Source organism: Colossoma macropomum, unplaced genomic scaffold (genome assembly GCF_904425465.1).
Source record: "Colossoma macropomum unplaced genomic scaffold, Colossoma_macropomum, whole genome shotgun sequence".
Taxonomy (NCBI): domain Eukaryota; kingdom Metazoa; phylum Chordata; class Actinopteri; order Characiformes; family Serrasalmidae; genus Colossoma; species Colossoma macropomum.
This window is the reverse complement of record NW_023494802.1, coordinates 4,138,915-4,165,183: the sequence shown is the minus strand read 5'-3', so window position 1 is coordinate 4,165,183 and position 26,269 is coordinate 4,138,915. Positions and strand designations below refer to the sequence as shown.

General features: G+C 39.0%; 1 protein-coding gene across 1 annotated transcript in view; it reads right to left on the bottom strand.

The window, feature by feature from the left end:
- Positions 1-26,269, bottom strand: part of LOC118822302 — an 81,605-nt gene that overhangs the window by 16,707 nt on the left and 38,629 nt on the right. The window contains exon 4 of the mRNA XM_036591262.1: positions 19,415-19,530. Coding sequence (XP_036447155.1) covers positions 19,415-19,530 — 116 coding nt within the window. The remainder of the gene's footprint in view (positions 1-19,414; positions 19,531-26,269) is intronic.

Genomic DNA, 26,269 nt, shown 5'->3' with positions numbered 1-26,269 from the left:
GTGTATAAATATGAAATTTTACATATAAGTTGATTCTTATGCTATCATGGCATGATTGATTCTTCTAAATGGATATTCTTTCAAGAAATCAAATTTCCTCTAACTTCCTCTTTAGTTTTGCTCTTGAAGCTACAAGGCTAATGTAGCTAATAAGGAAAGCTTACAGCCACCAATTGTCATGTAAACTGCTCAAAAATCATCACATATTTGCCCCAAACTGTGATGAATTGTTCAGTTATCTCAAATAGAATTGCTTATGTGATTTCTGAGATTTTATTTGATATACTGTTATCAATAAACCTGGACAAAAGCACATTAGCATAGCTAAAACAGCATCTGGAAGCATGAATTTTTTCAGTTTTTATAGATAACATAAAACATATGGTTACAATTTCTCAGGATTATTAAACTGATGTTCTGCCTGAGGACAACAGCTTGTTGGGAATTCATGCACATCGTGAGCTGTGGAAACTCACGTTGCGGTATTTCATTCTGCTTGAAAAGGCCTCCACAGTCTGATTATACTTCAGTTAACCATGAGCACAGTGAGAAATACCCACACATGTCATGCAGTTACAAAGCCAATAAATGACTCTAAATTTTAACAATAGAAGTTTAATATGCAAACCATTTAACAACTTTACAAAAATGACTGCCTTTAGAATACATCTTGTCAGATGTTGCTAGCATTCTGAGACCACCAGAGGGCAGTAGTGATGCGCTCAGGAATAAATCCAGCACTGGTACAGTTCTGAATTTGGTCTCTCACAGTCTTAAGAGTAGAATTTCTTAATGTGTCTACTGAAGTGAAGTTTGACCTAAGAGTATGGTTTAAAATGACTGTTACTCTTATCACTGTGAGTGAAAGTTCGGTGAGAGGCCTCCACGTTCCCTAAACTCAAATCCAGCACCAATGTTTTATGACTAAATTTTAGGGGGGGGATAGTTTAGCAAAAATGTATTTAATTTTCCCCTTTGCCTCAAATATATTCTATCCATCACGAAATGTTTGGTGTCTGAAGTTTGATTCTTTAGTTTTGTACTGGAGCTACGAGGCTGATGTAGTGTAATGTAGGCTAATGTAATGTAAAAGGTAATTGAAACTTACAGACCTTCCACTGTTATCTACAAAAATGGACAAAAACACAGCACAATGATGTTTAGTCACTGGGCACAGTAACAGAATTCAGTCATTGTGAGGTGGTCACGTGTGGGTATATAGAATATTTTAATAATGGCTACTAACATGTCTCAGATGTTAGGATTAAAATGCAACACTTAAACAAATATTAAAGGGGGTTAGTTATGATGGTATCCACATCATGCCAGCAATGAAAATTAAAAGAAATATTAAAGTAAAGTAAAATACTCTGGCCCTACGAGACCTTGACAAAAGCAATAGCATTTGACCAGTTCTGAATTGTGGCACCCTTCGCCTTGTGAAATCTAGCTGTAGCCTGTTCCGAAATAAGAATATCTAAGAAATAGCAAAGCCAAGATGAAGATAACTGAGTATCGGGTGTAAACCAACCCTTCAAAATAGACGTTCTGAAAAAGGGCCGTTTTTCATGACGTCACTTTGTGTGCAGAGATGCTGCTTCGAATTCCAGCTCAAACACCTTCCTAAAACGCCTTCCCACGTGCCTGTCCATTCTCAAAGAAAAGAAAAATCAACAAACAGACGTCCTCAATATCACTGTAGTTTCCTCTAGACAGCAATGAGATCAGATGGAACGACAAAACACACTTTAGCTGAAGTCTCTCCTTCTGCTCAGATGTTTCTCCTGAGAAAAGGAGCCCAGTAATCTCATGTGTCTCCTTTTTTCAGTAGAGATCTCAAGTGATATTTCTCCTAAGGAATTTTAAGAGAGGCGTGGGCAGCAACACTTCAACATTACACTGGAGGTCTGCAGGTCAAACACAATGACCAGTCCAAAGGTGCGAAGAGCAACTGAAGAAATCTTATGGCAGTAGCACAGTAAGGTCAGGCACTTTACGTCGGATCTCTATCTCTCTCTCTCTCTCGCTTGTTTTCTCTCTCTGTGCTGACCTCGCTGGACAGATTACAGGCATGGTTCTTTTATCTTCTCTTGCTCATTGACCTGAGCTGTCAATGTGTAGCAGCACATGGTCTTTCCTTGGCCTACTATTTAACCACATCACCGCACCCTAGTACTTCAGCCGTGACCTGGGCAGACAGGTCAGTCAGATTTCATCTGATACACACCAGAATAAACAGCATAAAAATGACAGGAATAGCTCAACAAAAGCTTTACATTTTCACCTTCACTCAAACGGAATCAATCAGCTGAGACGTGTTTGGCGTTATGTATGTGGTTTCTGACTCTATATGACATAGTTAACTACAAAAACTGACACCCATTAGTTGCTCATTTTTATAGAAAACATCATATAGTGTCAGAAACCATATAAGCAAGTCTATCAGAAACTACTCAACAACTCCACACAGTTTGAAGCAACGGTGTGATGATTTAAGCATGTAATTAGGACAGTGCTAATTTCTGGGGTCAAATTACTTGTACATCCAGTGCAAAACAAAGAAGCAGACTTCAGATACCAACATGTGTACGGGAGAAAACTGTAAATTTGATAATATAAATGAAAACTTTATATTACTAAATAGAATTTTATATCCACCTTTGAAAACAGTCAAATATGTACACTCTGCAGAGCTGCACTGTCAAACATACAACATTCACAACAACGCATTATAATCAATCAGACAATATGAGCAGTTTTTAGTGAGGGATATATTTTTAGATATTCACACAGTTATTTTAGAATATTTACATATTTTGCCCTTTTGAAAAGACCGCAGGTAGGGCCTTTCATATTTTAGAGCATTCTGTTCTATTTTGTTAATATAAGCTGGACTTCTTCATATTTATTTTAAAGCATTCAGTATTACACAGTCGAGTCACATTATAATGACCACGTCATGTCCACAAGCTGGTGGTGGCAGCGTTTTGGTCTGGGCAATGTTTTCGTGGTATTCTCTGGGCCCACTCATCCATGTGGGAGGCATTCTCTGATTTGGGTATGAATCATCCTTGCAGATCACGTACACCCATACATGTTGAATGTCTTCCCTGGGGCAGATGGGATCTTCCAGCAAGACGATGCGTCTAGATGTCACACGGCTAGAAATGTCCGACACTGGTTGGAAGAGCATGACCAAGACTTCCAAGTACTACCCTGGTCCCCTAATTCCCCAGACTTGAACCCAACTGAGCATCTGTGGGACCACCTCGATCATCGTGTTCGCTCTATGGATCCTACCCCACACAGCCTCCAGCAGCTGTGGGATGCACTGCAGTCAGCATGGCTCCAGATACCTGTGACAACCTACCAGGACCTTACTGAGTCACTCCCAGCCCACCTAGCTGCTGTCCGTACCGCGCACGGCAGTTACTTTAGATATTAGCTGGTGGTCATAACAATATAACTCAACTGTGTATTTGAGAGGATCATATATTGTTTTTAAATGTGATGTATTATTTAAAAGCATTATGTATTATTTTAGATCATTATATATATATGATTCAATAATATATATATAATTCAATGTTGCTGAGTGACCATATTCTTGTGATTGTGTCTGAGCCTGCAGCTATTGTGGACACTGAAGCAGATTTCATTCTCATAAATGGTTCACCCTGCAGCTCTGTTAGTTTTTACTGTGACCTTTCAGGTTAGATTACCACCCCATGTTCTTCCGTGACTGTACTTCTCTATCACCTAAAATATAACCCATTATGTATCATTAGGCCGCAGAGGCCCGAATGTCAAGTTATTGCATGTCTTGCCTGTGGAACTTCTTGTTAAAAGCATTTTAAAAGCTCTTCGTAACTGTTGGATCTTTCTTGCCCCTGCTCTGCTCTGCTGTATGGCTGAACTAACACATGCACAGATTTTTTATTCTCCTCTAGAGGAACTATTCACACTTCAATCTCCCTCCCTCGAGAAGCAGCCCAGAGCCTTGATCAGAACATCCATCTTCTCCACTACTGCTCCACTGCTGCTACGTCTAAGGCGGGAAATGGAGCTCCGGAATTGCAAATGTGTTTCACTTCTGTTCTTATCAGGCCCAGAGTCACATCAGACGGAGACAGAGGCAGCTTCAGTGAGACGGCGAGGCAGCATGAAGCCCACAGACAGATAAAGCTTCATTTCAGATTGTGTGGTCCTCCCTGATACAATGATAATGCAGGTTCAAAGTGACACAGCTGTTGGCCTCATATGCACATATATGGATATTTTAAAAAAAAAAACAGCAGTGTTTTCAAAAATCTCTACATCCGCACAGGAGCACAAAAACATCAGTAACCAGAAAGTGTTATGACACAATCTATGTTACTTGACATAGGTGCTATGTCAACTTGACATTGAAGATGACAAAATCAGCCTTTATGACATCTGCCACTTACTTATAAGCCTTTATGAATGATACGTCAGTTGTCCTGAAGGGATTATGTAATTGTCACGTGGCCTTATGAACGTAACCTACATTAACTCCTTGAAAAAAAAACCCAGCTTATTACACACTAAGGCTTATTATTCAGTAAATACAGGGACTTCAGTGCAAACTGGCTGAGCTATTCTGGGTTATCCCACCTGTGGGCCATGGCCATTTAAAGGGTTTAAGTCAGGAGTCGGCAACTCAAATGTTAAGAAGCGCCATTTTGTCCTTTCAACAAAAATCGAACCAGATTGTTGTCTGTGTTGCTATGGTGATCAGCAGTCTGCGTGCCAACCTTAAGGGTTAAGGGGTGAATTAGCAGCAACTCCAGCAGTTAAGACCATTTACTGTTACAATTGTGTCACAACGATCAGCAGAGCTTTATTTTAGTGCAAAGGAGGATTATTTTATTTTACCTAAAAATCTCATTCTGGAGCCGTAACAGGGCAGTAAAAGTGCCACCCCTGGTTTAAGTGTTACTTTATTAATTAATTTATTTATTTATTTATTTAGTCCCTTAAACTCCATATATCCAAACAGTTATTGCAAATGAAACACTGGCCTGACACAGCAGTTGCTGCATAATGATCTCTCTCTCTCTCTCTTTCTCTCTCTCTCTATCTCTCTCTCTAGCTTCATGTCTAACCTGATCACTGTTCAGTGCTACATTGTGGCTCTAAATACACATCAGGACAAATATCAAAAATGACTCTGTGGAATTCCGAAATAAGATTCTGTCATTTGCTCGTTTTTTCAGATGAAGTTGGGATTTAAAGAATGAGGAATGCGGGCCATCATCCCCAGGCAGCTCAGTTGCTGACGCCGTCCATCAACATGACTTTCACTGCTCTTCCCTCTATTTCTCGTAAAATCAGACTCCAGAAAATACAGCAGTATCACGGCTGCACTATATGGACAAAATACCACTATTGCTACAATACGTAAAAGTATGGGACCTCTGGTCAAAATTTCTGTTACTATGAATAGCTAAGCGAGTAAAAGATGACCTGATTTCCAAAAGGCATGAAGCTACAGATGACTCAGTTCTTTAATATTTTAAGCAAGAGTATTTTTTATTTCTATCTTACAGTATAAAATGACAAAAAAGGAAAAAGGCCTGGAGCAAAAATTTGAGCACCCTGCATGGTCAGTACTCAGTAACACCCCCTATGGCAAGTATCACAGCTTGTAAACACTTTTTGTAGCCAGCTAAGCGTCTTTCGGTTCTTGTTTGGGGGATTCTGCCCATTCTTCCTTGCAAAAGTCTTCTAGTTCTGTGAGATTCTTGGGCCGTCTCGCATGCACTGCTCTTTGAGAGCTGTCCACAGATTTTCTATCTTCTTTTAGCCTTCTCCTGCTTTGTGGGCAGCAATTATCTTAATTTTCAGAGCGCTATGCAGCTGCTTAGAGGAGCCCATGGCTGCTGGGAGGTTGGAGGAGTCAGAGTATTTATAAAGATTTGAAATTTGCATGATCTGGCCTTTCCTAATGATGACTGTGAACAAGCCACAGCTAATTAAGGTCTAAGATGTATAAAACAAAAATAATCACTACAACACTAATCTTGATAAAATGTTGAAAAGAATATTTCATCTTTAACTTTATGTCTTTTGGAGATCAGTTCATCTTCTGCTCACTTAACTGTTCAGAGTAACAGAAATTTTGATCCTCTTGTCATTGGGGTGGGACCCTCAAGGGTACAGCTCAGTACCTTTAGTCAGGGAACATACACAGATCAGGCATAACATTATGACCACCTCCTTGTTTCTACTCTCACTGTCCATTTTATCATCTCCACTTACCATATAGGTACACTTTGTAGTTCTACAATTACAGACTGTAGTCCATCTGTTTCTCTGCATACTTTGTTAGCCCCCTTTTTTCTTCAGTGGTCAGGACCCCCATGGACCCTCACAGAGCAGGTACTATTTGGGTGTGGACACAGTATTTTTAAACACTGTGTCCACTCACTGTGCACTCTATTATACACCCCTACCTTGTCAGTCCACCTTGTAGATGTAAAGTCAGAGACGATAGCTCATCTGTTGCTGCACAGTTTGTGTTGGTCATCCTCTAGTCCTTCATCAGTGGTCACAGGACGCTGCCCACAGGACGCTGTTGGCTGGATATTTTTGGTTGGTGGACTATTCTCAGTCCAGCAGTGACACTAAGGTGTTTTAAAACTCCAGAAGCACTGCTGTGTCTGATCCACTCAGACCAGCACAACACACACTAACATACCACCACCACGTCAGTGTTACTGAAGTGCTGAGAATGATCCACCACCCAAATAGTACCTGCTCTGTGAGGCTCCATGGGGGTCCTGACCACTGAAGAACAGGGTAAAAGGGGGCTAACAAAGTATACAGAAAAACAGATGGACTACAGTCTGTAATTGTAGAACTACAAAGTGCACCTATATAGTAAGTGGAGCTGATAAAATGGACAATTAGCGTAGAAACAAGGAGGTGGTCATAATGTTATGCCTGATCAGCGTAAGTGTAGCATAATCCACTGAAATTATATTTTCTAAGTCGGATTGACTCCACACACCCCGTCTCGTCTCTCCAGGCTTCTCCAGGCTTTTTTATTTTATTGTTCTGTTTTAAAACATTAGGTTATGAAAAGATACAAATATGCACTTTTTACCTGGAAAAGCTTATTTAAGGTGCACAACTGGACCTAAAAACCACTGTTGCACTGTTGAGGGAACATTTACATTGTTTGTACCTTGATGAACAAAAAATGTACCTTTACAAAACCTTTATTTCTCACAGTGTACAACTGCTTTTGGACGGATATTTGAGGGCATTGTTTGAATATTTTTTTCCCTGCTATGCAGAATGCAAAAGGAATCTACACAGCTGAAGTTATTGGTAACAAGCCAAATCACATCAGAATTTATTAGCCCCTACATCAGAAGCATATCAGTGGATCTCCATGTAAGAGGGGAGGTCCTGATGGTTGTTGGACATATTTGTGTAATGGATGCAATGTTGCACTATAGAATACGACATAACATGACAAATAACATGCTAAATGCCAGATTTAGGCCAGTATGCTCCTGAATCCTTAATATGGCAGGGTTATTAATTGGCCTGCATTGTTCTTTAAGAGTTGTTGGAATATTTACATTTGTTCTATCGAACCAAAATTTGTCAAAACACCCACAGCACACTCTCTGGTTGGTCAGAGGTCTGTGGTTGGTCAGAAGAACTGTTCGAAGCTCAGTTGCAACCCTCAGTATTGCTCAGGAAAATACTGTGGTGACCATTAAAGGGCAAGTATCCTAATTCTCTCCCCTACTTACAGTAAGTGTGACTGATGTGTGTGTTTATATGCACCAAACCTTTTGAATGACCCTTTTTTCTTTATCCATTTGAATTAAAAGGCTGTTTTTGTTACTGTGCCTTTACGACTGATGTATGTAAATGAGCTCATTTGTGATTGGCTGCCCTGTCCAAGCTGAAACACTCTTTGTAACTTCAGCATGAACGGAGCTGAAGTGCTATACACTGAATAGGCAAATATATGCAAATGCACTGGTTTTTATGACCTCACAAACCCAATTATTTCAAAATATGCTGTTTTTGCAGCTTAGCTTCCAAATATAGACTTTATGGACTTTTTAAACTTTAACAATATTCACATCCTAAACCAAACTCTTTTATTAAAAAAAAGAGCAAAACCCTTTTTTCCATGATGTGGGCCCTTTAACAGCTACATAACGCTGCTCCAATCAGTATACAATACACAGTGTTTAACAGAGACGCCCCCTTGCTGTCTCACTACTTACTCACATGCTGAGGAGATAAACACCACTCGTCCGATTTCTTAAGGGCGGAAAGAAGGTGAAAAAAACAAAATAGACGTCAGGGGAACGCGTCCCCAGAGGAGCTTCTCTCTGTGGGCTGCAGAACTGTGCCGTGTCTCTGAGGCACAGCGAGCCAGAGGTAGGGATTCTCCTTGTGCCGTCTCATCCGTACACTCACACCCTCTTCATCATCCTCCAGTGGTGGGAGAAGACAGATTCATTAAACTTAGGGTCTCCAAGATGACAGAGGGAAGATCCATGAGAAATAACTCACACTGCCAGTCTTTACCCTGCTTACACAGATCCACTCGCATCAAAGAGCAGCAGAGTGAACGATCCGCCGCTGTGAAGGACGCTCAGTCCTGACTGCTACAGTTTCCCGCTATGGTCTTAAAAAAGGGTCTTTAGTAAAGGCACGGTTCTATACACAACCATGACACCTCAAAGAAACATTTGAGTGTTTAAATTTTGCTTGTGCGTTTTAAACACAATTTTTACCCCACAGGAAATAAATGGAGGACTGTTGAGAATTTAACTGCCACTGCAGCTGTCACTATGGATATACACTGCCCCTCATAAACATGAAAACACACACCCACACACACACACACACACACCCACACACACACATTATTAGCAACCAACTGGAATAACATAGTGATGACCTAGCAACACCTTAGCAACCACATGGGGTGCCTTAGCATTTAGCCTCAAGCCTACTTGAGTCATGAACTTCATTCATTAACTTTTTGTCTGGATCTTGTTGTTGTTTTTATTTTGTTATTGTTGTTTTTGTTGTTGTCCCATTGTTCAAAATAGCATCTTGTCAAGTAAAATATCTTAATTCTAATCAATCCGTCTAATATTTCTTATCTTGCGATGGTTGTGCTCTTATTATAAGATTATGTAAGTTATTTCCGGGCATGTTGTACGTGTTTTAAACCATTTTATCAAGAAAAATGATCTCACTATATTGGCAGATAATTTTCAAGCATAGCTTCAAGCACATTTCTTAAAACAAGCAAAATTATCTGCCAACATTGTGAGATAATTTATATAATAAAATCATTTAAAACATGTAAACATGTTTGGAAATAATTTAAATAATCTTAAAATAAGCTAACAAAGAGAAATATTAGATTTATTGACCAGATTTCGGATAATTTAACTTGACACGATACCATTTTTTGCAGCGTGTTGTTGTTCTGCTTTTCTTACAAGTCATAGAACCTTTTTTGGTATTCTATGGAACCTTTCTCTACACCTCATGTAGAATCTATATGAATTTTGACTAAAATATATTTTCTATATTTGTAAACATGCAGCGGTTCTAAACATTTCTCTCTAGATTTAAAAGGTAAATAAATATAAAAACATAAAAATATTATCTGCAAGTTATTTTGAGTACAGTGGACCAGAAAAGCCACCCTCTAGATATGCTTTCTCTTCAAAGCTGTGTCTTCCTCTTTACTGTGGTCAGTGTTGCCTGTGGTTAGAAGTGAGCTGTCACATGACCCCTGCGGAACGACCCTCTTGCGTAACTGCAGTGACGTGTATGTGTGGACCAGTAGGGCAGCATACACTGTGTCTGAATGCAGAGTCAATGATCAGTGATCATAAATGAATAAATATGATCACAGATAGACAGACACACAGACAGGCATAGATAGATAGACAGATAGACAGACAGACACAGTTGACTGTTAACCAATGACTGAGCTGATTTCTACATAACCTCTTGAGCAATAATCACTTTTGCAATGAAGTTCTTTTCTTGATGGTAGACCACTGAACCAGTGTCACACTACACAACACAACACTACCAAGCATCAGGAGTATGTTCTCCTCAGAGCTCGCCCAATTGTTTAGATGAGAAAACAGAAATTCTGCTTATAAACGCCTTAAATGCCAGGGCCCACCAGCAGGCCCAAAGCTTTATTATACACTTCTATAACATAAGAATAAGCCAGTTTGCACTGAAGTCCCTGTAGTTACTGAATAATAAGCCATAGTATGTAATAAGTCCAGGATTTTGAGGGGTTAAACACCAACTTGGAACAAAAGTACTGTATTATGCTATACGAAAAACAAATTAGAAAGAGATTTTTTGTGCATAATCATAGTGCATTTGGCACGTGCTATTGTTAAAGAGAGCAGACACTTTCAATGCACTTTCAAATTGCTCTTGTTTGTTTGTTTAGTTTAGCATTGTTAGAGTCAGTGGCTCAAGAGTCAAAGGCTGAGGTGTTGATATGCTCGTTACCATGCCAATGAGCATCATGTGAGTCCAGTCAGAGTGAGACGAGCAGCACTGAACGGTGTTTGTGTTTTTAATTACTTTAAAATGATGTCAGACTCAGGGAAACATGCTTCACATGTACTTATTAAAGAAGGGTGAGAGGAAGACGTCGTGTTCTGAGACACATAAGCTGGACACCCGTCCCACCGCCGTCTTTTAAAGTTCAAAGCATAAACTTCGTCTCCTCTGCAGACCAGTTTCTGCTTCAAACACGCATGCGCAGAATGTAATTACACTTTCCGATTGGGAATGTATTCCGAATGGCCTCAATCGGTTTAGTCTATTCCGATTGAGGAGTATACATGGTCGTATTCTATTTTGATTGAGCTGCTAGTCAAATTATTAACGGCTGCATGTAAATGTGGCTAATGTAATTTACCTGTTTTTATATGTATCTTGTTTTATATTTACAATATTTAAGACATTGTGAGTTCTAGTTGTTAATCTATGTTTAGAAAATATGATAAATGAGAACCCGCAGTCAGTAAAGCACTGTTTAACCTCTTTAAAATCCTAGACTTATTACATCCTAAAGCTTATTATTCAGTAACTGCATGGACAAAAAAGCAAACTGGGTATTGTAAAGTTACAGAAGTGGGTAATGGCCGTTTAAGGGGTTAAATACACCTATTGGAGCCATACTGCCTGATATTATTGGTTATCACAATATTTAACTCTTATTTTTATATCAGTCAGGACCTAGTCCTCATAAAATAATCTCACCCCTGTCTGAACCAGCTGATTATCCAGCCACTGGTTACTCTTCTCCTTTTAGTCTGGGAGGGCAAACTCAGACTGACAGCAACTCCCCTGCGAGCATGCAGGACAAATCGTGTCCACCCAACCTGTGATGGTGTCAGACTGAGCGTTGAGAGGGGTCACTTCAGTACTGCTGCTTCAGCATCTTCCAAAACCATTGCGAAGGGCACTGCACTAACAGCCAACAAACATCGCCATTAACAGGCCTGGACCACTCTCTGGGGATGGGGGGGGCCCTGAAGCTTCACAGATATGGGCAAGATAGTGTATAAAACAGTCATAAAAAGATAAGACTGATTAGCTGGCTTTACAGTTCAGCTTAGATTTATATCAAATCGTGACTGTAGTGGATATGTCCTCTATATATTTCTACTGTTCATGCTATAAATATGAAACAGCCAGTGATCTTTACGCAGATCTAATAAACTGCAGCTCTCTCTCTCTCTCTCTCTCTCTCTCTCTCTCTCTCTCTAAAACGGTCCTCGACGTGACTGCATGCAGCTTAATGCATTTTCCGCCAGTCCACAGTTTCATAGCATCTTTCTATTATCTAGAGGAGCAATAGCATATCACAGCATCATCTTGGAGAAACCAATTTAAGTGATCAACTGCAACTGCAGCACTGGCTCCATGGCCTGTAACACTAAGCAGTCACTGCAGATATGTTTTTTATTTTAAAAAGAACAACAGAACAGGAGCACTTTGTTTCCAAACCACACTGAGCCATATGTTATGAATGTAAAGCGAAATAGGAAAATAGGAAAGATTCCAGTGTCAGTGTTTGACAATGATTCAATTCTTTAGAAAGTGATCCAATGAAATCTCAATTTTCACCATGTATTGATTCATTATCTAGATTTTTTTTTTTTACTTTGAATACACAAATGTGTCTGGAAGAACTGTTAAAACATGAGTAGAATATGGACAATAAACATTTTGTTACGGTTTTCCTGGTCAGGGTCTATCCCTTTCCTTTTCTGCTCCAGTCTTTACTCTTGTTTTTCCTCTAGCTCCACCCCCTTGTTACTAATATCCACCTATGTTTTGTAAATCTTTATAAACCCTCATTTGTACTCAGTGTTTCCAGCTGTGTCTCATCATTTTCCTGTCTTTGTATACACTTTGCTTTGCTACTGTTTTTGTGCATTGTTTGATTCTAGGGCTCGGTATCAGAGGCAGGGACAATTCACTAAGCTGTAAGTAACAAATCTTGACACTCGAGTCCCAAGTCAAGACAGTTGAATCTCAAGTCAAGTGCAACTACACATTTAAAAAAGAAAGGCTATAAAACCTAATAAGAAAAACTTGGTAGTTGAAGAAAATTTTGATGATTTTTGAAGAACTGGGAACATAGGACTAAAATAAAAACTAGCTCAACAAGCTAAAAACAACTGCTAGTTTTAACTAAATGTAGACGGCCAACAACATAAACCAAAATAACAGTGCTGAGCAAAACTTTACAGAAAAGCTGAAGTTGGCTTCTTATTTGAATTCCCCATTCTACCTTAAAAAGTGCAGTAGTTAGGCAGCAGAATGTAGCTGCTATACCAAATAAGGTGGAATGGAAAATTTGAATATAAAGCTGGTCAGCTCAAGCTTTGTGGTGAATATTATGTAACAGTTTTACCTTAAAGTAACAGCTTCAAAATCATTTTGATGGCACGCTGACTTAAAAGAGACAATGGCGTCTCTGTCATTGGCACTCCAGGCCCAGAACACTTGCTACAGTGCTATGTAACTTTGGAGCAGTGAGCACGAAACCTCTTGCAAGAACTGCATAACGCTTTACAGCACCAACAACTCAGGCTCTTCAGCTAGTTATAAGAAGTAGCTCAGTACTCCCAGCCATCATAATGGAGAGGCTGCAAAGAGACAGATGATGTTGTCGGAGGAAGTGAGGAAGAGAAAAAGAAAGAGTGACCGACCAAGAGTGGACAAAAGTACATCTCGGATTGGCTTTTACTTGTTGACGAGAGCTAAAAGAGATGAAAGGATGCAAGACAGTCTCACGGCTAACGGGAACAAAAACCACAATCCGATAGCAGAGTGTTCATCCCTGCCAGCGTTATTTACAAGAGACCGCAACGCAGGCTGTAACCTTATCTGTGTCATTCCGGTCTCACGGAGTTTTATAGTTTTTCCAGATGCCAAAAATGGTCTAACCTCAGTCCCGTTTCAGGCTAGCATACAAAGAGAAAAATTCATCTCACGCCAAAAAGTTTGGTCAGTCTTTGCAGTGATGTAAAAGTTAAATACACTCTGCATCTGTAGGTGGCGCACAAGAGCAAGAAATACTACTTCTCACATGATGTTGCTTTTACTGCAGAAGCCATTGAGCTCGCTCAAAATGAGAGAGCTTTGCTTCGTTTGTTTGCCTACAAGAAATTAAAAAAGGTAAGTTTGGTAGGGTCAGTTTCTCCAGTAAGACTGGAGATTAAGTGCTGAGTGAGTGTTTATTGATGTTATTGATACTATTGATGCTGAGCTAGTTTCTAGCTTGTGGAGGCAAACTTGAATTCTCAGGCTTCACTTGCCTTCCAAAATAAAACAAGCCAAGCATAAACACAGACATTTAGTAATGGTGCTGTACACCAAATACAAATTTGATGCTGTTTTGGCAGGCCTGCATCAGGAAATGAATCCATTCACAACTCCATGTTACTTTCTCTTTGAGTCCCGAGTCTTTTGGCGTCATGAGACTGAAGTCCAGAGGTGGATAGTAACAAGTTACATTTACTCAAGTACATGTACTTAAGTAAAATACTGAAAGATAATTCATTTCTACTCTCTACTTTTTACTAAGTTAAATTTTTTGCTGTTCATATTTAGTTACCAATTTCTTGTTTGTATTTAATTTTATTCTGTTTTGTTGGTGACAGCATGTCTACCATTGTGTGATTGGTCACAGCTCTGATTTTGGGAGCTTTAGCGTTTTATTTTAAACCAAAAGAATCCCACAAAGAGAAGAGTGTTACAAACTTCAGTTCCTGTGCTGATAGATGTTGGATGTTCTAATAAGCTTCACTCCAGTTCTGTAAGTTACTCAGTACTTAAGTAGTTTTTTTGACCTGATACTTTTTGTACTTTTACTCAAGTTGTTCTTTGGGAAGGTACTTTTACTTTTACCGCAGTCACAATTTTATCAGAGTCTCAAGTCATCAAATCTGTGACTCGAGTCTGTAGAATTTTTAAACCCCTCATTCGTCATCAGAACCAGGACCAGGAGGCCAGTCTTGCATCTGTAACACAGTTCTTTATTTCTTCATTGTGTGAAAGTTTCACAGACGCCATGCTGGCCCACTCGACATAGAAAATGGCCGTCTTTATGTAGGCTGGGTCAGGCATATTGTTGAATGGACCATTGCCAAATTAGGTACAGCATAACAACTGTTCTGAGAATGAAAGTGGGTGCAGCCTCAACCAAAAATGAAAGTGGGTATATCTAGACTGCAATGGATTTCAGAGAAATCAAGAAGTGCTTACATTTATAACTTGCGTGCAGAATGTATTTTAGACAGACAATCGCTAGGCTAGATTTTAGATCAAGCATGGTTGTTGGATCACTGAGCGATGCTTGCTTGTTGGCTCACTGACTGTACCATAAATGTATTTTGTGATTTGGAACAATGGCTTCAACATGGTGGTGGTAGTATGATGGAAAACTGATTGAGTGAGGGGGGCAGACCTATGAGAACTTGGACTGGAGTTCTGGGCAGCTTCTGTAGCTAGAACCTTCTGTAGCTAGAAGGCCAGACCCCCCTTATAGCTGTAGTAGGACTGAGGAACAGGGAGGAGATGGGGTGGCAGTGGGGATCGTGAACACTTCGTCATGGCAACAGAAGGTGAGGATGTGAATTTATAGGGCATTAGATTGGAAGAAGGAGGGGTTTTAGGCTAGTTCCCATACTTCAGTTATAACATAACTATGTTGAATTTCAGTACACTGCCATAAAAAACAGTATGGGTAACTTTTTGGCCCCCAAGTTATAAGCAATGAAAATGTAACAAACAACAATGTCTTTAATGTCTAAATGTCCAATTGTGTACCTTAAATGAGTTTCAAAGTTACTCTACATTCACTTGAACATTTGTAGGTATTAAAGGTGCATATTTGTATTTTTTCATTACGTATCTTTCTTAAATAAAAGAGAAAATAAAAAGCCTGAAGTCATTTTTAAAATATGCAATAGTATACAATGCAGTTATGGTCCCTAGCTAAAGGTACTGAAGACGTACCCTTCAGGACAGCAGCAGTGACAGAGTTTGTACCCAAAAAGTACAGTTTTTTTTTCTGAGTTTATTGATTTATTTGTGTTTTTGTCAGTTTCCTATCCTTTCGACTTTCTGTTCTTTGTTTTGTCACGGACCCTCCTGTGCTCTCTGTGTTTGCCTGCTCTGTTTTTCCCAAGAATGTTAACCTGGACTCAGATACACAGACTCAGCATTTGAGGCCAGCTTTATTGTGGGGATTTTTGCAATTGAAAATAGTCTTGTAATTTTATTTTGGTCAAGAAAATGAGTGCATAATCTATTAAACTTTATTACAATTAATTATAATTGATGGTAACATTCAAAATTGAACTGGCAGATGTAATAAAAGGTTGAAAAATTACTTTTATAAAATATTTTTTTATGAATTATAATTGATTATAACATTACTAAATCGACACAGTTCAATCATTACCTTCAGACTGCTGTCTCATGATGCACTGATGCAATTTAAGACCTTTACACAGAAAAGCAATCCTCAGGAGTAACACTCAGACTGCAGGTAAGGGAGGCTTGAAAACAAATAAACAAAAAACATCCCTCATTTCTGTACCTGAATATATTTTGTGGTTATTCTTCCCACTCAGGAACACACTCAGCAACTGCAGCTCATACAAAGTCCTGGAAATGCCTCACACAGGGTCAGCACCTGCCCTCAGCTGTGTTCTTGCCAGCAATAACAGACTAAACACTGCAGATAAAATCTTGTGCTTGTTCTCATTTTCATTCAGATGACCACTCTTATCAACAGATATTTTCCCCCATTGCAGTTATCCAGACAGAGAGGGAGCTACGCTGCAACCGTCCCCATTGTGCCAGGGCCTCGTTCCACTTTCTCTCAAAACAACAAAGCAAAAAACTGCTCGAACTGCCGGTGGGAGGAAAAAATAAACATGTCTTCAAACACTATTCTCCAAAAATAGAACAGTGAAATCACTACCCCACTTGGTCAGACACACATAACAACCAATAGCACACCTCCATGCATATCCAAAATATATCTGGCTGCCACAAAGAGTGAGGCTGCAGCTGAAAATTCAGGTCATTAATTGGTAGCTTGTACAGATAATATGGGGGTTTTCACTTCATGTGTCAGAAATATCACCCGTGTACAATTCTTCCTGAAAGTAAACCTTTTTTTAACCTAAGTTTTACCATCCAATTTAGCTGTGGCCATTTCTCAGCAGCTAATTATGTCTCCCACTATCATACAATGACTGTGACTCCCAATAACTCCCAAACTGGGAAGGTAAACCTTAGGGCATGAAACTTTCAAACCAGAATTAATGCAACCTCACAGAACAGCTCAACATGCTTGAAGGAGCTAACGCTAACTGCTAATTCTGTTATGACAGCATTGGCTTGCTTTACATTGAGAGATGGAGATAGAGGACCATCCTACTCACCCAGAGAGAGAGGACAAATATGCTGTCTTGGACTCCCAGCCTCGAATGACTCAAATCATGATCTCTTAACATTCATTTAAATAATGTTTCATTTAAATAACATTTGAACTCCTGCATGCATCCTAACTCAACACCTCCTTTGAGACAGTTACTAAGACTTTACTATTATAAAATGCTACAAAAACACATACAGTCTGATAGGAAGTGACTTTAAAACCAAATCCCTCAGTATCATTAAAATAAAACTATTGGTTGTAGTGTCACTCTATATTGAACAGATAAAATGTCACACAAATTACATTGAGTATGTCTAGTGAAAGCAGCAATGTGTATAAAGTAGTGTGCAAAAGTCGAGTCGAATTGTCAGACAAAATGGCCAAGAACAACTTATCCTTTTTTCACCATTAAGAAAAAGAACAGAAAACAGTCTTCACGGAAAATTATACAGAAGCCCCAGCTATTAATATCATTTTTCCAGTATTTAGTGTGCCCACTTCTTACCTTATCACAACTTCCATTCTATGGCAGGTATGTTTTTACACACTCCAAAGTTCAGTCTTAGAAGTTGGTTGCATTTTCATCATTTTGATTGTTTCTTACGATCCCAAGTAATCCCAAACACAACTGATGAGGCCTGGACTTTGGGTGAATAATAAAAAAAAATAATAAAATTATCATTTTGTCAATAAATGGAAGGTGGTCTCTGACTTTTGCACACTGTATGTACTCTATTGTGTTACTTTTGAAGCTTAACAAAAACTGGTTTCTAGGTAAAACGCTTATAAAAGACTTGAGTAACTGACCTGACTGCACGCGTCAAATGCAGCTTTTATGAGGTTTATTTCTCCAAATTGAGAAAGCCATAAAGTGGGAGCTGATCAGATGCTGATGCAGAATGCAGCATCATAAAAGGCCTTTGAAATTCCATTCTGGAGCCCCATGTTCACCGCCCTTTCTCATCTCTTCTGTTTATCTTCATCTGCTCAAGGCCTCCATGCACACACCGCCAAACGCCTGTCAAGTGATTTCTCAAGATGTAATAATGGTGTCGAATCGCATTTGAAGAGGGCGGAAAGCGAAAAGGCGGAACGTAATGAATGTAAACAACATCATCTTCATTGCTTCGCAAAGGCTGGCCAGGTCCCTCTCCAGCTCTGGCATCAAATAATGTTTCAGAGATGAGTTTGTTACTATTGATCACAGGGCAACCCGAGTGAAATATGAGGCAGAAAAAGATGACCAGTGGACGACAGCCGAGTTCATCATTTAGGAAACAATTTCAAATGCTTTAGCACAAAAATGCTGAAATATTTGTACACACCAATGTAGCCACATTAGTGATGGGCATTCTGGCTCTTTTCAGGGAGTCAGATCAATTGGCTCAGCTCACAAACAAGAGTTGACTCTTTCAGCTCCGAAAACATCTCTTCATTCAATAGCATTGGTGTTTTTCCCCCATTAAATTAGCCAAAATAGCAATACTTTCTATCATTAAATTTTCAATAAAACCTTTACCTACCTGAACTGACAAAAATGTCAATGTTATTAACGGATGAACTTCAAGAATCATCAACAAACAAAAGGCAAGAATTACATGAAACTGCCAATCAAAAACCAGAACCACGCTAACATAACAAGCAACAGGTGTTAAAGATAACAAGGTGGAGTTGGAAAGTTCCAAGGAGATCCAGGAGGGGTTCTGTGATTTTCTGCTACAGTGTCATAAGATCTATATATTTGTTTCCTCTCAATTTACAAAAAAAGTGCTCCTCAATGAATCAGCTCTTCATTCAGTAGCATTGTTATATTTTTCCTCTGTAAAATTAGCCACGTTAGCAGTATTGTCTATCATTCAATTTTCAATGAAACCTTAGTCTACCTTTTAATTAGCTAATTGACAAAAGATTAGGTAAAATGCAGGCAAATCTATCAACCAGCCATCAACAAACAAAGGCAAGAATTATACGAAAACCACCAAGAATTAAAACCAGAGCCAAAATAACATACCAAGCAACAGGTGCTGGGAATAACAAGGCGGAGCCAAAATGTTGCAAAGAGATCCAGGAGGGAGAGGGGGCGGGTCCTGAGATTTTCAGCTACAGCGTCAACCTATATGTTATGTCTTAACTTACAAAAATCACTAGTAACCACCCAAAACTGTCAGTCAAGTTGCACTGAACATGTCTAATGATACCAGTGATTGCATGTTATGTATTTTATTAGAGAAACGAGCAGTAAAACGGAAAAATGTGCATGTTTTTCTGTGTAGAACCAGCACAGTTTTGATACATTTTGATGCCTGAGCAGCAAAGCAATTGCAGACACAAAAACATAACACGAGTGTGCATTATTATACAGTCAGTTTGTGAATGAAGAGAAAATCCAGCTACAGTACCCGAAAGAGGCCGACTTCCACTGGCGGCAGGGGAAAGTTCTCCTGCACAGGGGCGATATAAGGTTGCCCGAGTTCTCTGAGGCTTCCAGAGGAAGAGAAGCATGTCTCCTACGGAGAGTGAGAGAAAAAAATAGAGTATATAAGATATACCTCCTCTAAAGACATTAACTCCACTGCAGTCTGTACATTACAGCAACAAATCTCATTATAAGCAAATGGACTCCACTGTAAGCAGAACACACGACACATACTTAGCACTGATTTAATAAAGCATGCAGTGCAGAACTGATGCGCTTGAACTGAAAGAGTATACTTGGGCCGTGGTATCTGACATACAGTAATCTAGGGATCATGACAAAATTTCCTATGGACAGCAGACTTCTCTATTTTCAGATTTCATTTAGGTGAAAATGCATATGATTTACAAAAACTAGAAGTAAACTAGAATCTTTATTTATATACGTGTTTTTAGATGCTTGCTTTTTATTGCGGAGGTACACAGATTTTTATTTCAAGAAAACTGCAGTTGCGCTGTCAATGTGAACTGTTTTCACAGCAGGGGGTTCTCACCTCTCCTCTTTCACTCCTCATTGCTCACTAGCAGCTCAACATAGAGACATAACATTTTACACACAATAGTGCCCCAGTTAATCTGATAACAGGGTTCTGGGCAGGGACTTTGGTTATATTGTTTAAAATATCATTCAATTACCATTATTTCCATTCTGTGGGTGGAATGACCACTAAGTGGCCTACAGAAAGTTGACATGAAAAGCTTAGTTTACAATAAATAGCTATTTGCTAATACTGGATATATGAATATAAATAGATCTGCGCTGTCTTATATAGGAGATCTGCTCCAACCCTATTCTTTCTCTTGGTCCTTGAGGTCATCAGATCAGTTGTTACTAGCTGTGCCACGGTCTTGGCTGAAACTCAAAGGCGACCAGGGTTTTGCTGTTGCAGTCCCAAGACTGTGGAACAGTCTACCTCTGGACATTAGGTCTGCACCCTCTACTAATGCTTGCAAGTCTAGATTAAAAACCTATTTTAATCAGTTAGTCTTTGATTCTGTGAATTGATTGTACTGGATGTTCTTTTGTTATATACCTTATGTTGCCTTTTACATGTGTTTTAAACATATCCCCTTTGTACAGCACTTTGGGTTTAAATGTGCTTTATGAATAACTTATACTTACTCATGTGCTAATATGTGAAATGTGTTCTGAAGGTAGTACTGACACAAATACTGTCACAGACATTTAAAAATGTGATACTGTTTTCTTTGTTTAGTCTTTATTCTACATTTTCTTGTGCAGATGTTTTTCTTGAGGTCCACTTTTTGGTTTTATGCACTAAAAACAGTTGAAAACCCATTTTCCAACTTCTTTACCCCAGGCTGTTTTTGTTACTGTGCCTTGTAGACTGGTATATGTAACGACATGTACAAAAATACTCTGCTCTGATTGGTTGACTTGCATTGTGCTTCATTCAAAAAGCAGTCTAGGCTGAAACACTCCTTATAACTTCAATAAGAATGGGTAGAGCTAAACTGCTGTAGGCTGAACAGGATATATAGCTGTGTGCAAAGGTTTAAACACCCTGGTCAAATTATGTCACCAAATAAGTTCATTCTCTACAGAGAACACACTTAAATATGCCATTTTAGTCCACAATATTATCCATTTGAGTTTAACACAGTGGAAAAAAAACATAACCCTAAAATGTGGCACAACTTTTTGCACAAGCCACATTTTATGTTTTATATGTTAAATTCAGGAAAATAAGAACAGTAAGCGTGCATTAAATGTGCAGAAGTGTGTACTTTCATGACAGTGACATCTCAAAAACAAGGAAAAAATGCATATCGGGACTATATGGACTAGAGTCAATGGTAGGTGTTCTTTAAAACTTTAACAGCTTTAACTTTGTACATCAAACTTTTATTTCAATATTGTGAGGAAAAAAATCATTCCATGATATGAGTCCTTGAATGGACAACCTGCTACGTTTAATCTGTGCTACTGAAGGCTACATTGATTCGCACACAATACATAAGACAGCACTTGAAACACAAGGACACAGTGCAGTGCAGGCAGAGATGGATGAGGGAGAGGTCAAAGCGCACAGACATCGAGGAGGTAATGAGGAAGGAATTAACTCACCCGGCTCGTACTGTGGCAGGACGTTACTTCTGCCCTGCCTGAGGGCATGGTGCTACGCTGCCCGTAAATACCCGTAACACATTTCCCCCGGGAGCTTAATTGCCACATCAGGTTGAGGAATGACGCAGGGGGCCAAGTTTAATTGAGTCATTTCCCTGCAGACTGCGTGGGGAAGATGAGGCTGATGCGCATAAATAGCCCAAAATATAATACCTGGGTTACACCAGGTGATCTGCACTGACGGCCTGAACACATGATAGTTTTGGAGAGATACTCAAGCAAGACTGGCTTTCAAATGGACACAATAAATAAATAAATCAGTCAATTAATCAATCAATTGATCAATCAGTCATTTACATAGCTATAAAACCTTAGCACAAACAACTGTAATTATAATACGAAGTGCTCCACAGAGTTCAAATGTCAAATGACCTGCTTTTCAATCTCATCTCTACCTGCTGCATCTGTATTAAATGGTTTATTAGCATCAACAACAGCTTCAACATTAAAAAAAAAAACATTAGAAGTTTTATAATGCTTTTTAAATGTTGAAGCTGCTGTTGATGCTAATAAACCATTTAATACAGATGCAGCAGGTAGAGATGTTGTTTACTCAAAACATACTTATTATAGGAACCAATAGGCAGGTGCTTGAGTGTTTCGAGTCAACAAATTATGTGTTCTGTTCTAAGTACAGAAAGTACTGAAAGAAAATATCTGTCCATGGTAATTGACCATATCCTACAGATGTGACATAGAGATTAGAGTATAAACTGCTGGACTACTCCTTTAAAAAACAGAAAAAGGGAAAGTATTAGTATACAAGGAGTTTTATCAATGTTATTATTATTATTATTATTACTATTACTATTATTATTATCAGGCAGTCAAGGTCTATACATACCCTTTAAAGTACCCCTAAATTTATTTAAACCTCTGCTGAAAAATACACTGTTTAATATTATTTTATGTATCATTGTTATTGCCAGAAAGCTAAGACAAATGCCATAGGGACATCCCCAAAGCTTAACAACCACCAAGAATGTGAAGATTTATGAATATGCACAATTACACAAATTGAAAAGCCCCTTTGCTTCCCAGTTTCCAAACCTCTACACTGCACAGCTTTCACCTTTGGCAAGTGAGCAAGAGGCTACATTAGGGAACACATTTGAGCAGATTGAGCAGAAGAAACATAAGCTCCCAAAATTATTAATCACAAAATAGACTAGTCACATTTTCAGTTCATCACCCAATAAGTGTTAAACAACAACTGCTAATTTTTCACTAACCATCACTGCTTACACTGCTAGGAGAGCACAGTGGAGCTGGTTATGCTAGCGCCAGCTTAGCAAGCTAATAACAGCTTAACACACAACAGAACAGTTAGATTCTTTCTTTCTGTCAACTCCAACAACAACACCACAAAACTAAGTCTAAAGCTTTTTTGGACTAGTTTTAGGATTAGTTTTACATGAGGAGTTGGAGTAGTGTAAATTTTACTGGCGTTTCTCACATCGATAAAGATTCTGGCACCTGTTAGCTTCAATAAAACGAGCAATATAAATAACCCCAGTTTATATTAATCCTGTGTGAATCAACATGTCAGTAAAAACACTGTCCTATCCGGTGGAAAAGGAGTTTCTTAAGTATGGAACTTGTATTCTCTGTGGCTAGAATTGAGCTAATATGTAACGTTACTGTCCTAGGTTTGATTTTATGCGGTGAAGTTGACTGTTGGCTGTGAATTTCCAAGCTAATGGCAATGCTAATGATGCACTGCACTTAAAACAAGGTAAACAGTTAGGGTAAAGGATGTAATGACTAAACTGAATGTTTTGACATTTTGTACTCTTTTTTGGAGTAAATGAGGTGCGTAAACTGAGTATCTATGCCCATCTCTGTCTCTTATACTCAGATTTCTTATCCCACATGAGTCGGTCATAAACATTACAGATGTCCTGTGGTAAACTGGCATTACCCCACCTCCCCTTGGAAAATGAATCCCCTACCAATAGGGCTTAAGGCAGTGAGCTAGTAAAGCTGTTTTAGCTTGCTCGCTAAACTGCAGCCTCTAATGCTAACAAAGATATCTCCACATAAAACAGCCTGTTGCCTCAGATTTTGAGTCTTTATCCTCCAAACCTGTGTCAGTGGAGATTCAGTGAATTAGAATCAAACGTGCTGTGGTGTTCAACACTTACAAAACCATGCAAACTACCACTACCTGCTTGGAGCGTATATACTTTGACTACCATATTAGACAGTTTCTGTATCTCATTATGAGTTTCCCATTAAAATTAGCTATCTACCATTTTTGAGACTCAATGTAGTGTGGGTTGGGAGTGAAGTTAACACAGTCAGTTATATCTCATTGTCTTTTGGTGGTTTAACATTTCATTTTCACACACCATGTCTAACGTTAATGTTGTTTTGAACAGTGCCCGATGTTGTAAATGGCCGGCCTAGTGTTCCTATGTAAGCTAACAACGCTGGAGGTCTTTAAGAACCATCTGACAACATATCTTTTTAATACTGATTTTATTGCATTTTCCCAAATTAATTTAAGTTTGTGTTGGTTAAATGTAACAAATTATGGTGTAAGTGACCTGAGTTATGAACATAGTGGCATTAGTCTTGGTATTGTTCTATTAAACTCAAAGTAGATGCTGTGCTCTGGATCAGCTGGCTCACAGCAAAGCCATCTGTCTTACTTTTTCAGCATCAGAGCAGATTTGTTAAAAATTTAGCAGACAGTGTAGCACGGCACTGTCAGTCAACCGTGTTTTACCTATTCCAGCTGCTGAAACAACAGATGAGGTTGGTAAACATATTGACAACTGAACAGAAAGTCAATGAACAGTGTTCTTAAAGATATTACATCATCGCTTTGTCTGATTCCAACACTTCCAATGAGCTATACACTCTTTACCCACTGCTCTCCAACCTGGGTCTGTGAATAGAGGCTAGCTCCTATGTCTAGGTGTTCTACATGAATGACAATGACCAAATGAACACTGAATAAATGAACATAGCCTAAATATTTAAACCGCTTTGGCCAGTAGGAGTCCTGAACTGTGGTTTATTTAGTCTTCTGTCCCAAAATGGCACATAAAAAATGTTAATGGATAGCTATGATTCAAAAATCTTATTGGTTGAACCACATTCGAAGCTGTTGTAACATATATACAATATACACACATGAATGTATTAACAAACTTACACAATTATAAACTCATCCCAGAGGTAGTTCATCGGCCAAGACAGGTTTGGTGTCCAAATTTTGCTTCTTTAGGTTAGTGCTAGAGCTACAAGGCTAATGTTGCTAACAAACACTAGAAGTCAATAGACACCCAAATCTTTTCTGTAAATATATCCCCAAAACTTCTCTCAAGCCACTCAAATCACATCCTGGTCTACATTATGTCGATGTGATTTGGGACATGGTATGACTTACTATGAACTACAAAAAATATAAAACTACAAAAATAGATAAAATTTCACCATGTAGCAAAACACTAAGGGCAGTCGAGGGGTTTTACGAGGCAAATGGTGAAGCATGGGTGAAGTGGTGGGAAAGTCATGTAAAACAGGGCCTCTCATGGCTAAGGCTGCGTGTATTCCATAAAAAATCTGCATCGTAACCACAAGGGATCCGCCGGTAACAAGTTTTGCAGAGTGGAAAAGGAGCGGAGTGGATCTTCACGGACAGTGTTATGGGCAGGAGTTTCGACACCATGCCACACATCACACTAAATGGACAGACTAAAGAAACCCGCATTTATTGTGCTTCTTCCAGGCTTAATTCTTCCTAATAAGCTCATGTAAACAATGTTAGCAAGTGCCTTAAACACCACAACTAGCAAAAACACACAGCGTATTTCTACATTAAAGTAAGCTACTCACCAAGCTAAAGTGGTTAGAGGTACTCATTGTCATTTCTCAAAGGCTTTTTTTTGTCCAACTGTTCAGCACCTGTTCACTCTCTGGTTCAGTCTTACCCCCCCACCCCCCCCACACTTTTTTGATTAGCTATTGCATGAAAAGTAGGACATGACAAGTGGAGCTTTTCTCCAGAAACTATGGAGAACTATGGTTATGCCATACACTGTTAGAAATAAAGGTTCTGTGCAAGTGCCACCAAAGTGATAAGAAGGGTACTGCCCCAGTGACAGTTTCATACCTTTTTGTCTGAGAGTGCAGGATATAATGCTGTTTTGGCCAGAATACACCCTGCTGTCTAAGGCCCATTTCACACCAGCATGGTTCACATATTAGTCTGGAACCACACCATGACGCTTGCTATTTCACACCGGACGCGACACAGACGTGTGTGCGTTTTCATGTAATAAAAATGTCTGTCCGTTTATTACTCATATAAACTTTATGTTGATGACATAAAGAGATCAACAATAAAATTTGGACTAGCTGCCTTGACTGTTGCTGGCTTTCTCACCAAGTGACGCAGCTCTATCTAAAGAGGAGGAGATGCCTGTGGGTTCACAACATTAACCTACTCAAGGGATTTCAACCTAAATTCAAAGAATTAAAACTAGATTTGTTGATTTATTCATTAGCCTAGATTGTATATTATATTACACACACACACACACACACACACACATATATATATATATATATATATATATATATAAAATAGCATAGACATTGCATTTCTTACT